Source organism: Cordyceps fumosorosea (assembly GCF_001636725.1).
Source record: "Cordyceps fumosorosea ARSEF 2679 chromosome Unknown scaffold_8, whole genome shotgun sequence".
NCBI classification, from domain to species: domain Eukaryota; kingdom Fungi; phylum Ascomycota; class Sordariomycetes; order Hypocreales; family Cordycipitaceae; genus Cordyceps; species Cordyceps fumosorosea.
In genome coordinates, this window is record NW_017387308.1 from 695904 (window position 1) to 707961 (window position 12058).

Consider the following 12058-nt stretch of genomic DNA (forward strand, 5'->3'; position numbering starts at 1 on the left):
TGACTGATGGTGCAAAGTTACTAATATTGAGTTAGACAGGAGCATTAGGTAATCTATCAAGGACCCACCTCAACCAGCACTTCAGGATGTCAATTTGCAGGGCTTGAATGCGAATTATTTGTTGTACTTTGTAAGTGTAACTATCTGGCCATGACAAGCCCATGCAATGAGGCATGGCTGCCTGATATGTTGGAGGCATAACCAATGGCCATGCTGCAGGCTGTACAGGGTTCGGTTGTTTGAAAACTATGATACGAAAACACCAGGGATCGGACAAGCCACCTAGTTGGCGCCACTGACAGCAAGTCTATTCAAAATTTGAGGTTAGCGACATTGGGTCAATATTCAAGCAGGTGCATAGTGACCTACTTCATTAAGTGATCCATGAATGTTTGTAAAGACACGTCGTCGGTAAAGATTGTTTGGCCAGAGGCCGCTCCGGCTCCACCGTACGGCCCGGTCGTGTGCGTGGTAGACGGGTTGAGCTTAGAGAGCAGAAATCGGGCCTGGGAGCCACCCGCGTCACAGACAATAAATCTAGGGAGTGGGAATCTGTCCGTGATCAAATCCTATTTTGAGTTAGTACAGCCTTCAACGTCCGGTTCTATACGCTTCAACCTACTCTGGCATCTTCTTTCGGTTGCTCCAGCAAAGCCGCGAAATTTTCATAGCCTTCCTGGTCTTGATAACCGGCTTTCCGCCATTCTGCGATTGTCTCGCCATGGAAGATGAGGATGTGGAAGAATGTGTCCAGGAGGAGGGTGTGTGTAGGCTGAATAGAGGCGGAGTCGAGCAGCACAGGTTGGCCGCCATCCTGATCGAATGTGTAAGAGTCGAGTGTTGGCTGAATCATCACGAGTGAATTGCTGACGTCTTCGTGGTTCAGCACATGCCTGTTAAAGGCTGTCTCATCAGGAGAGTTGTTGAAAACTTGCAAGAATGGACTTCTGCGCAGGTGAAACATGAATTGGGGATAAAGGGTGAAATTCTTTTCCAGCCGAAATGATGATGGATCGTCCTTCCTGTAATCGGCGAAGCGCGAGCAGAGTCGAATCAGCATTCTGTCTACCCAACGAAGCACGTCGGGCCCATCATCAACCTCGGCTTTAAAAACCGCTATTCTGCTCATCAGCACAGCAGCAGCTTCCTGGTCGAACGACTGAGCAATTGCTGGATCGCCAGCGGGTCCGCTCAAATTGCGGGCGATGGTAGTGACGCGCAGATGGAATTGGCCAGACGAATGTTGATAGTAGGTAAGAAACTGCATCATGCCCTTCTGAGGTCCTTGCTGATGAGGACTGGGGCCTTGGTTGGCGACCTCAAAGTAGACACCGTAGCTCGCTTTGGGATCAATGCCGCACATTTTCCAGGAGCAAGTGTTGCCAATGCCGCATTCAGTTTCACCGACAGAGACTGATTTTTTGTTGAGGGAAACTGCGTGCCCGATGAGACCAGTCACTTTCAGCTCCTTGGTCGTCAGGACCTCCAGCACCGCGTTGAAGCCCATGAGGAGATTGTCGTCACCGTCTTTCTCAAAAACCCGAATAAAAGACTGCTTAAACATGGACGATGTGAAGCTGTCCGTTAGGATCATGTGGCCACCAGTAGAATTGCAGAGTCCTTTCATTTCGAGGAGTCCGACTTGATCCAAGCAGCCAGCGAAAATGTCAATTATGTGGCCATTGTGCGCTGTGCGCTTTGCCAAATTGTCGTAGAACTGCATCGGTTAGTTCATAGAGCATACCACAGTCTCAGTTTGAATAACGCTACCTTTAGAGCTTTCTTGTAATACTTCACGTTATCGCGATCAATATCATGGTGCGATCTCATTGGTTCCCGTAGTTCAGGTCCAACTGTCATTCCTGGGCCCTCCGTGGCCGGCCCACCAGCGAAAAGCATGATGCGTCCTCCGGCGTTTTGGAATGACGACTCTAAGAGACCGATCGCCACACTGAGGGCCACGCCAGTGCAGCGCAGATTACGGCGATCGTTTGATGTCGGCCACGGATCCTTCTGAAGCGCCTCCAAAGCTTTAGTGAGCTGGAACTCCGCTTGCTGGACTGGCATAAGGAATCTCGATGCCGGACCCATAGGCATGGGCCGTCCGGGCTGCTGCTGCATCCCCGGTCGAGCTGTAGAAGATGAAAGGCCGAGCATGTCTTGAACTTGCTTCGCAGAATAGTCCTTATTTCCTCGGAAAACATACGACTTCGCGCAACCCTCGTAGCCGATCTCGTGAACTTGTGCCTGGCAAGCGTTAGAAAAAAATTACGGTGAATAGAACGATGGTTTCCTCTTGCCATTGTGCCGTATGTGATAAGGCCAACCAATGCGTTTTCAGGAAGCAGGCTGAGACTCATGACCAGAGATTCCTTGAGCGCAGCCAGACCGTCATCTTCCTGGCACAAATCGACGACATAGAAGAATATGGGAGGAGCGGGGGCAGGTCTGGACAATCGATATTCGATGGTCGTGTTTGCGGGGTGCAGTTCCGGCGGAATCGCGTTTTGCGTGATGTCTTTGTAGTGGGGAGGGAGCGAGTTCCTCGACAAGCAGAAAGGGCAGATCCAGACACGAGCGCGAACATCGACTTGGCTATGCATTTTGTCAGTCAGCCGACGAGATTAGAATTGGAATAGGGTAAGTGAAATACCAAAATGGGTTCAGCACGGAGCGGCACGGCTGCTTGCAAGTGACTGGTTCAAACTGCAGCAATGGCGTGTCAAGCTTCTCTTTTAACGGGGTATAGAGGGCACCAATCGGCACGACCAATCGCGATGCTTCCTACGAAAGGTTAGCATTGGCTCCTGGAAGGGTGTTGATTCCTTGCTCACCATACGGGAGCTAGGGAACACGTTCCAGCTCAGGCGAACACCATCGCGATCCTCGACGTCGCTCCATTGCTCTTTGAGCGTCTCGTACTCCATTTTCTGGTATAGGGAACCGATTTCGCTTGCCCCGGCGGTTTGAATACTGTAACTTGAGCTTCCACAAATTCCCTGCTTTGCCTTAGATCGACTCGTTTATAGGTGGTGAAGCTTCAAGAGATCTAGATGTTTATTAAGCTCAGGAGGGGACAACATCAAGCGAAGTGGCCACTTGTGCGCCCCACCTTTCTACCCAGCTACACCAGTGCCTGAGAGTTGGCTGGAGATAAGCACAGGTCCACAAGGTACCTAACTTTAGTTCTGGTAACTGACAGTCTAACACGGACCGGGGTAGTGAGAGATCCAATTTAGAGTCCTCCAAGAGCAAAAATTTTTGGTGTCAATTGTCCACATTCACTGCTGGAAAAGCTACAGTCAATTGGTGTGGCGTAAGGATACATGATGCTGCAAGTTGCTGGCCAGAGGATCCTGGCTGTCCCTCGCTGCAGCCACGCTGTCCGGCTGCGACATGCGCAACGCTCCGTTCAAACAGCAGCTCACCTGAAACTGGCTTATGACCTCCACGAGCCCCCAAACCCAAGAGCAACGCCAGAGAAGTCACCGATTATATTCTTGCATGGTTTGTTCGGCTCGAAGAAAAACAATCGGGCTATGAGCAAGTGAGATTTGGTTGCGTCACGGGCGGGCTGAATGAATGCTAAAGGGGTTCTAGGGCATTGGCCCGAGATTTAGGTAGATATGTATACGCTTTGGTGAGACCAAATCGCGAGTTCCTCGAGAAGCTTCTTGTTAACAATTTTAAGGATCTGAGAAACCATGGCCAATCTCCCCATGATAAACGACACGACTACTTGTCCATGGCAGAAGATGTGTCTGGCTTCATCAGCGATCGCGGCCTTCAGAACACTACGCTAATAGGCCATTCCATGTAAGTGCTGGTGCTGCGTTGAAACATGTATCTACTCTCCATCGAATTGCTAACATATGACGGTATTTGGACGAGCAGGGGCGCCAAGACTGCCATGGCATTGGCTCTACAATCACCCGACAGCGTAGCGGACATTGTTGCTGTTGACAATGCCCCTGTGGATGCGCTTCTGGGCTCGGATTTCTCATCTTACATCCGTGCTATGAAGAAGGTTGACCAGGCCCACGTCACAAAATTAGCTGAAGCAGACAAGATACTACAAGCAGTCGAAAAGGTTCGCGATTCCGGTGTGGGAATCCCCAACGGTGGCTGTTTGACACTGACCTGTTGGCTTGCAGTCGCTTCCAATCCGGCAATTTCTACTAGGAAATCTTCATCGTGAACCTGGTAAAAACTGTCAGACGTTCAGGATCCCGCTTGATACCTTGGGTGCTGCCTTGGGCCACCTTGGCGATTTCCCCTTCAAGGACCCAGGCCAGGTTCGCTTTGAAAAGCCGGCCCTTTTTGTGCGTGGTACAAAGAGCAAATACGTACCGGACGAGGTGCTCCCCGCAGTGGGACAGCTGTTTCCCAAATTCCGTCTGGTTGACATTGATGCCGGTCACTGGGTTATTTCGGAACAGCCAGAGGAGTTCAGAAGAGGTAAACTGCCTGGTCCCACGTCGGCGAATACCTGCTAATATAGCCCAGCGGTCGTGGAATTTCTGCAGAGACACGACTAAATTAAATTCCGACGTATTCCTGCTCAAGCAGACTGTTTCCTATTCTGTATGTCTGAGTAAATGCTGGCTGGTTCACCGCAGCCTAGTCGTCTCAAAACCTAAATAGAGAGGTTTTGCCCAGCTCTGATAAGGCTCCGTGGTGACCACGAAGCTCCGCAGAGGATACGGAAATCACAGTTCTTCGTCGTTAGCAAGTTGCACCAACTCATATGAACAGAAAGCCTTGTGCCGTATCATTCGCGACATTATCTAACCCCTAGCCGTCGTAGAGACAATACGCCATTTGCCATGACAGAAACAATGCCAAAATGAGGGCCCAACCTCGAGACAGCCTAGAATTTTCCCAGATTTTTTTCGTTTTCCCATCTAAACCTCCTCCAGGACACGTTCCTTGAACTCGCGCTCAACCTTCTGACCCTGGTCATCCGTCCCCGACTCGCCGTGAAGAGCCATCAAAGCGCCCAGGTCGAACTTGGGGGCCTTGAGGAGCTTGACCTTGCGGATGTGTACCTGGAGCTTCAGTTAGCCTTTGTTTCGCAGTATGCCGTCTCGGCAGTCGACGTACATTCTGCAGGGGGTAGATGCCCTGGGTAGCCTTCTCGATCTCACGTCCGATGACCTCGGGAATGAGCTTGGAGGTGAGCTGGGTGAGTGTGCAGGTGGAAGCCTCGCGCTGAATGATATCGGTCATCTTGCGGCGGATGGCACGGATTTGAGACGAGGCGGCGTAGGTCGTCTTCTTGATCTGGTTCTGGCGGCGCTTGGTGAAGCCAATGGCGAAAAGACGAATGAGGTAGTCATCGGTGGTCTTGACGGTAATATTGGCCTCAATGAGCGACTGCCACTTGCGCACGAGAGAGCGAAGCTTGTCGGATGTGAAGTCGAGGCCGTGGAAGTTAGTCAGGCAGCTCTTGCCCTGGACCTCGTCGATGCGAAGGCGGATCTTGCGGAACGAGTGGTCTTCGTCCTTCTGGAGGTCGGCGAGGGAGACCTCGACGATGCGGCCCTTAAGCGCATCGTTGGCGTTCTTCAGACCGGTGGTGCGGTTGACGAGAGTCTTGCCGACACTATTCAAATATTAGTTTCGGCTTCATCGTCGGTCGGTAGTCGCGGCGCTGGCAAAACTCACTCTCGCACGTTGAAAGGGTTAGGGGCCTATATCGCGTTCGTTAAATCCAGTTGCGACAAGTATTTGGGGCGAAGATATCTTACCTTGATCGAGTACCAGTCTTTGCGCGAGAAGGGGTCGACGGTCTTCTTCTTGAGGCCCTTCTTGCCCTTGGAGAGTCTCTTGTTCCTGCGCCCATGTAAGTAAATCGAAGAAGAGAGGATGGGCTTGACAATTCCTACTTTCCAACCGCCATGATTGCTGCCAAATGTAATGAGCAATTGGAGGATCAAAGATGCAGACGATGAGATGGAGGGGGAGAATAATTTCAATTTCTTGTGTGCACCAGTTTCGGCCTAAGCGAGCCCACAAATAGCCAAGTCGGCGGTCTGTTTATCCGGGTCCACTAGGTTTTTGAGAAGAAAAACTTAACTTGCCTTGTGTGAGCCACGTGATGTGTCCCTTAGTTAAATCGCCGAGGCCCACTTATACCCAATCGAGGAAGGCGGATGCAACCAACCACGCAATCAGTATCTGCAATTCCTGGGTTATCGTGCTCATGCCGAAGCGAGTTGTAATTAGCAATTGCTTGTTAAAGGATTTTGCGAGCGCCAGCAGCACGGCGTCAATCTACTGATTTGAATGCACCTGCTACGTATGGATGGCGCTCCATCTTCGCCTCTTGCAGAGCTTCCGCGCATTCTTTTCCTTACCTAGCTGATTCCTCAAGAGCATCGATGCCAGTGGTGGAAATTTCTACTTGTTTTACTAGCTTGCATTTAGGGGACGTAGTACGTAAGGAGATACAATGTATCATGCCGGCATTCTTCCACTGACGGTTTGCAAGCCGCTCCCAGAACTCCATCATTCGGCTCTAAGAAATGGTTGCTGACAACCACTGCAAGCTCAAATCCGTGCAATATTCGAAGTGTCGGGCGAATCAGTGATCAATGCTGCGCATCATAGTTAGCGGGAATGGACGCATTTAGCTGGCTGAAGCGGGGAACGTACTCTTCCCACATCCTGCCCTGAACAGACTGAAGCTCATCCGATGTCAAGCGTTTTCCGGCAGTGAAGTATCCTGAAACTCGTTAGGACTATATCCTGTACGTTCTCACACAATTACCAACCGGCTGTGATTTTGGCATCAATTTCGACACGTGAATCCGCGGGAATCAGCTCCTCCGGCAGCTCAACTCTCTCGTGAATCGGAATTCTGCCGTGCAGGTCAGCATCAACGTCTGCTTGCGAGTCACAGGTGGGCATACCCTTGGCCAACGATAGCATCATGCTTCATGCTGCGATTGGTCAGTATACAACTAGGCTGAAACGGGTGTGCCCTGACTCACTTGCTCATGCTGAGCATGCGATCGATCTTCTTGATACCCAGCCAGTGGAGAATATCGGGCATGAGCGCCTGGAATCTCATGTCCTTCACTCCAGCAATGTTCTCTGTACGTGTGAAGTAATCAGAGGCTCGATCAGCTCCACGCTTTCGAGCATTGTAAACCACTATAAAAGTCAGCAGACGGATAGACTACAGAGGGACACGCCTGCCGTACAATACTGCACCGAAGTTAGCAAAGCTCCCCGTGTACGGATGTTTACCTGAACATACCTTTGTCACCTCGCCGAGCGCTCTTCCTTCCTTTCTGAAGTAGATGACGACGCCACTTCCTCCATTTTGGGCTTCCTTTACAGCCTCTTCTATGCCAAAGATGAGGTACGGCCGGCAAGTACAGATGTCCGATCCGAACACGTCACTTCCGTTGCACTGACGCACTTTGTTAGAATCTACTCCACGTCCAGGACCGATGAGGATACATGCCTCGTCATGAATACGCAGTGACAGCCGGACAGACTCGTCCGACATTTTGCTCGGGTCACCGAAGCAGTAGACAGTGAGACCGCCTTCGCATCGAGTCAGTGTGATGTTCATTTTCTAGCGTGTTTATTGTGAAATGCGAACCTATTGGTGGGAGAAAGACCTTGATGTCGCCACGAGTGATCAACTGCGTGCTGTGAGCTTCTGACTCTGCGTCATGGGAACTCGAATACTTGCCTCAGGGTAGCTGCCGCCAGTGTGCTCAAAGAGCGAGCGACGCAGAGTTGCCTCATCTGGCCCGGGAAGTGGTTAGGCTATGCAAGAAGTGAATGGGCGATGGTCCTCACCTATTCCAAATCGCTCAGCGACGCCTGGGAGATACCAAACCTAGAAGAAGTAAGCTGAGCTCGGACCGAACGAAGATGGCACATACCGGCTCTACCGCAAATTTGGTGACGGCCAATTCTCCTTGCTTATTCAAGCACACTTTGCCATCGGGGACACTGGCTTCAATCAGTACCGTCGCTTCTCTCGTGTTTAGTCACACATACAGCCTGCCGGATCGCACGCTGTCTTCCAACTCCGGAAGCTATTTAGGTGTCAACGGTCAGTACCACGTCCACAGCGGCACCCTTTATATACCAGTACATGCCTTCATGTGTGCTTTCGTGATGGCAATGGTTGGTCGTAAATCAACTGTGCACATATCAATACATGACGGCCCGTGTTGCCAGGACCTGGTACGCACCGTTTTCTCTCTGCATGATGTCCTTGTACTGCCACGGCGTGAGATGTCCCCAAGGATCCATGGCTACGATTTTCTTCTTGTCGCCCCATTGCTGGAATGGACCGATCTTCGCGGCAGGTTCTGTGTTGGTAAAATCGGGCCTGTTTCCTTCGTCAGAACTAATCGTGCGGCACGGTGACCGAGCGTTACCTGTGGTCCGTGTTGAGTTCCTTGCTGGCGACCGCCAGTGCGTAGTACACCGAGTAGGAGCCGCCGCTGCGAGTCTATGTCAATAATCTGATTACGGCAGCGCCCAGAATCCAACGTACTGTGCTATAGTGCTGGTTAGTCGCCGGGTACGTCGGCCTCATCAAGCTGCGTAGCTAGGGACTAAACTTACCTCCGATAGCTACCAGCCGGAAGGGCGACAGGTCAGTTCGAGCTAGCAATTTCATGCGGATAACAGGCTACGAACCATTTCTCCGGCGGATAGTGCTCGGGAGCCGAGAAACAACAACCGGTCCTCGCTTTACCGGGTCTTCGTTTCCCCAATCGAGCGGAATGGGGTCGATACCGATCTGCTTGGGATACGTACTGCCAGAATAAGCTTGCATTACGGTAGAGCACACCAGTGGGTAAGAAAAGCATACGTGAGCACGATGCGGGATGTGAAGCCCAACTTTTGAGAGGGTGACGAAGAGTTGGGCGCATCCGGTCCAGTGTCGCCTGGGTCATTCGGAGCAGCGCTTGTTGGGTCTCGCTGAAGCGCAGCGGATGCGGCCGCCGATCCAGGCTGTTGCTGGATGCCAATGGCCGCCGTGAGCGTGTCGACAGCAGCCGTCAGCTGGGACTGCGCATGTCGAACCTCGCTCAGCGAGTTAGCAATATTCTGGTCGTCACCAGAGATTGCCATTGTAGTTTTGTGACAGGCTAGATTCGTCAAGATGCTGCGAAGGGTGATAAGGATGCGGTTCAAGGTGTGCATTCGAGGTCAGTCGATTGGTTGTGACTGAGAAGAGGGGAAGAGAGGGGGTTCTGTCGCTGCGCCGTTGATACCGGCCCGGCGCCTTAATCAAGCTCGGCCCCGTTGAATATGCCAGGTGACCACCATTGCGCTAAGTGCTGGATAGATCGGCCAATCAAACGGTGACAGGGAGCATGATAGCGATATCGGCCGGCGGCCACGCAGCCCATCTGCACATGCCCCCATAGTATTCTGTGTCTTAGAACTTGGAACTCTTACTTTTCCTAGCAGTGAGTGCGAATTTTGAACCGCCTCCCCGTTGCGGCCGCTGGTGCGCTCAATAGCCTACCTACCACCCTCCCATCGACGATTCTGCCGATCAGGCTCCAGCGCCTGTTCTAGCGGCGGGGATCCTTGGTGCCGGCTCCGCGCGGGGTACCCAACTGTCGGAGTAGCTCAGGTACTAGCCACCCGACAGAAGTACCACGCTCCACTCAAGATCCTGGCTGCGGTGGCGGACCACCCCGCAGGCTATGCAATATGCGGGTTGTGATAAGATATGCAACTAACGCGCGATTGAGCTCTTCGATGTGCGAATGCGATCCGCACTGTGCAGGCTCTACAGCACGTTTCTGAGCGCAAACAACACTCCCGTGAACAGCCTTGACATAACAGTCAAGATGGGCAAACGAAAGTCGTCACGCAAGCCCATGGGCCCAAAGAAGGTGTGGAAATCTTGCTGAGAGCGTGCAAGAGAGCGTACCCTAACCGCGCACATAGGCCGATCCACTACCGACCACCTTTACCTGCTTGTTCTGCAATCACGAGAAGTCGGTTACCGTGAAACTCGACCGAAAAGCCGGCGTGGGCCAGCTGGACTGTCGCATATGTGGTCAAAAATTCCAGTGCGCCGTCAACTGTACGTCAATTTTGTTGCAATAGGCTACGACGACTGTTGCTAACTATTGGTTATAGACCTGTCGGCCGCGGTGGATGTGTACGGAGAATGGGTAGATGCGGCCGGTATGATGCTTCCCCATTTCACAATCTTGCACACACACTAAACAGCAGTACAGAGGCTGTCGCCAAAGAAGACAGCGCGCGCGCCAGCTACACGGGAACAGCGAGAGCGTCGAGGCGCGATCGAGACGCGGAAGATGCGACGAGTGATCGCGACGAGTCTCGCCAATACAGCGGTGACGGTATCGTGGCTGATGACGATGATTGAGCAATCCCGTAAATCTCCGGAACTACCGCTCGGGACCCCGAAGCCAGCGGCGCGGGCTCGGGCGTTCGCAGATCGATGCAGCTGCTTACATGGTATAGAAGCGATCGCCAAAGTCGCCGAGGCCGGGAACGATGTAGCTGAGGAGCAAATGTCAGTGCTGGTTTACCGATTGTTCAGGGCCAAAAGGCGCTCTGTTCACACATACTTTTTCTCGTCCAAGCCCTATTTCGGGTCAGCCACTGGTCTGCAAGCAGAGTCACACCGATAGACACATACCTCGTCAATAAACGCCGTCACCACCTTGAGCCGAGGGAATTTCTTTACAAAGTTGTTAATACCCTCGGGGCTTGCGATCAGGTTAAGGAATAGGATCCTATCCTCGGGGACGCCCTTGGCCTTCAGAACCTGGACAGCCATGATGGCCGAACCACCTGCAAATGTTAGCCGACGTGTGGCTGGGTCCCTGCTGGTTTCATCTTACCTGTGGCAAACATGGGATCAAGAAGCATGACCCAGCGGTCGGCAATATCATCTGGCAACTTGTCATAGAATAGCTTGGGCTGCGCTGTGTCTTCGTCGCGCTGGATCAGAATCTTGCCAATGCGAACGGAGCGGCAGCAGTCTCGCAGGCCTTGTTCCATTGCTTCGCCTGCCCGCATGATAGAGACGCCGCAAATCTTTCCCTGGAACATGAGCCCGTTGTAGGCACGGCCCACCGGTGTCGTGATAGCATGCTCTATCACTGGCAAGTGATTCAAGCCTTCCTCCACCAGTAACCGTATAATGCGATTCGAATAGAATATGAAGTCTGCGCGATCTGTTGTCTTATTTCGAATGATCCTAGTGTCGGTTAGCCAATGGTTCCATGATCCTGCAGAGCCGATTGTCTACTCACGACAAGAGTGCGATCAGCTGCGGCGTCTGCGGCAGGACATGGACATTTTCAAACGGAACTTCTACGGATAGTGTAGCTTTAAGGCTCTGCGTCTTTCTTTCGTAGGTTTCCACGACATCCTTTGTCGTCGCATACTGGGTCTCTTTGCTGGCCATTTCTAAGGTATTGCTCGAAATGTTGAAGGTTCGGTGTAGTGGAAGTGCGGGGAGCTTGCGATGGATAGAGCTTGAAGCTATCGAGTACAGGTCTATTAAGCCTGCCCCTGCCCCGCCTTCGAGGGAAGAAAATGCCGTATGCTGTGCTAGCTGTATATTTCATTAGTTATTTCAACTTAACCTGCATGTGTATGGGGTGGTTTTGTGTCTGTCACCGTGTTGTGCTCTTCTAACTAAAATGTAGTTGCTAGCAGAGGAAAGAAGGATTTTTTTTTATTCTACTAGATTTACATGAATATAAGTACTTTTGATGGCTTCGCTTCTTCTCGACTCTTCTTTCATTTGAAGCTAGTCTGCAGTGTTTCTCTTTTCTCTTTTCTTTTTTCTTTTTTCTTTTCGGTTTACCCGTCGTTGGCGCTCCGCATTGATGACCTTAGTCTGTTGGGTAGCGTTTGGTTTTCTTTTTTTTTTATGCTCCGATTCTAATGGGAAGCACTTGGGCTTCGATGAAAGAACAAATTCTTTTCTTGATCGGCACAGCTTTATTCACGAAGTAATATATATAGTAAAATGCTTGGCTGAACTGATATTATTTTTGCCCTCTCTCTCTACAAATGC

At 51.6% G+C, this 12058-nt stretch overlaps 5 protein-coding genes across 5 annotated transcripts; 2 read left to right on the forward strand and 3 right to left on the reverse strand.

Moving 5' to 3' along the window:
• Positions 1-282: 282 nt before the first annotated feature.
• ISF_04051 (protein transport protein SEC23) lies at positions 283-2927 on the reverse strand (the record flags this gene model as incomplete). The annotated part of the gene is made up of 7 exons (XM_018847657.1): positions 283-307; positions 370-569; positions 623-1717; positions 1771-2247; positions 2328-2595; positions 2654-2784; positions 2835-2927. 7 exons carry the CDS (start codon positions 2925-2927, stop codon positions 283-285), a joined length of 2289 nt encoding a protein of 762 aa, XP_018705237.1.
• Positions 2928-3745: 818 nt separating this feature from the next.
• ISF_04052 (hypothetical protein) lies at positions 3746-4538 on the forward strand (the record flags this gene model as incomplete). Its single annotated transcript, XM_018847658.1, has 4 exons — positions 3746-3816; positions 3895-4090; positions 4155-4458; positions 4507-4538. The coding sequence occupies 4 exons, from the start codon at positions 3746-3748 to the stop codon at positions 4536-4538; spliced, it is 603 nt and encodes a 200-aa protein (XP_018705238.1).
• Positions 4539-4904: 366 nt separating this feature from the next.
• ISF_04053 (Ribosomal protein S3Ae) lies at positions 4905-9111 on the reverse strand (the record flags this gene model as incomplete). Its single annotated transcript, XM_018847659.1, has 20 exons — positions 4905-5048; positions 5104-5605; positions 5668-5693; positions 5751-5835; positions 6658-6727; positions 6777-6862; positions 6915-6944; positions 6996-7158; positions 7188-7212; positions 7265-7557; positions 7681-7764; positions 7819-7858; positions 7905-7974; positions 8023-8060; positions 8209-8359; positions 8409-8474; positions 8504-8531; positions 8599-8665; positions 8732-8792; positions 8849-9111. The coding sequence occupies 20 exons, from the start codon at positions 9109-9111 to the stop codon at positions 4905-4907; spliced, it is 2292 nt and encodes a 763-aa protein (XP_018705239.1).
• A 731-nt stretch (positions 9112-9842) lies between these two features.
• On the forward strand, positions 9843-10390 carry ISF_04054 (hypothetical protein; the record flags this gene model as incomplete). The annotated part of the gene is made up of 4 exons (XM_018847660.1): positions 9843-9887; positions 9943-10081; positions 10138-10185; positions 10239-10390. 4 exons carry the CDS (start codon positions 9843-9845, stop codon positions 10388-10390), a joined length of 384 nt encoding a protein of 127 aa, XP_018705240.1.
• An 85-nt stretch (positions 10391-10475) lies between these two features.
• ISF_04055 (uracil phosphoribosyltransferase) lies at positions 10476-11440 on the reverse strand (the record flags this gene model as incomplete). Its single annotated transcript, XM_018847661.1, has 5 exons — positions 10476-10527; positions 10596-10612; positions 10667-10821; positions 10872-11230; positions 11286-11440. 5 exons carry the CDS (start codon positions 11438-11440, stop codon positions 10476-10478), a joined length of 738 nt encoding a protein of 245 aa, XP_018705241.1.
• Positions 11441-12058: the final 618 nt, after the last annotated feature.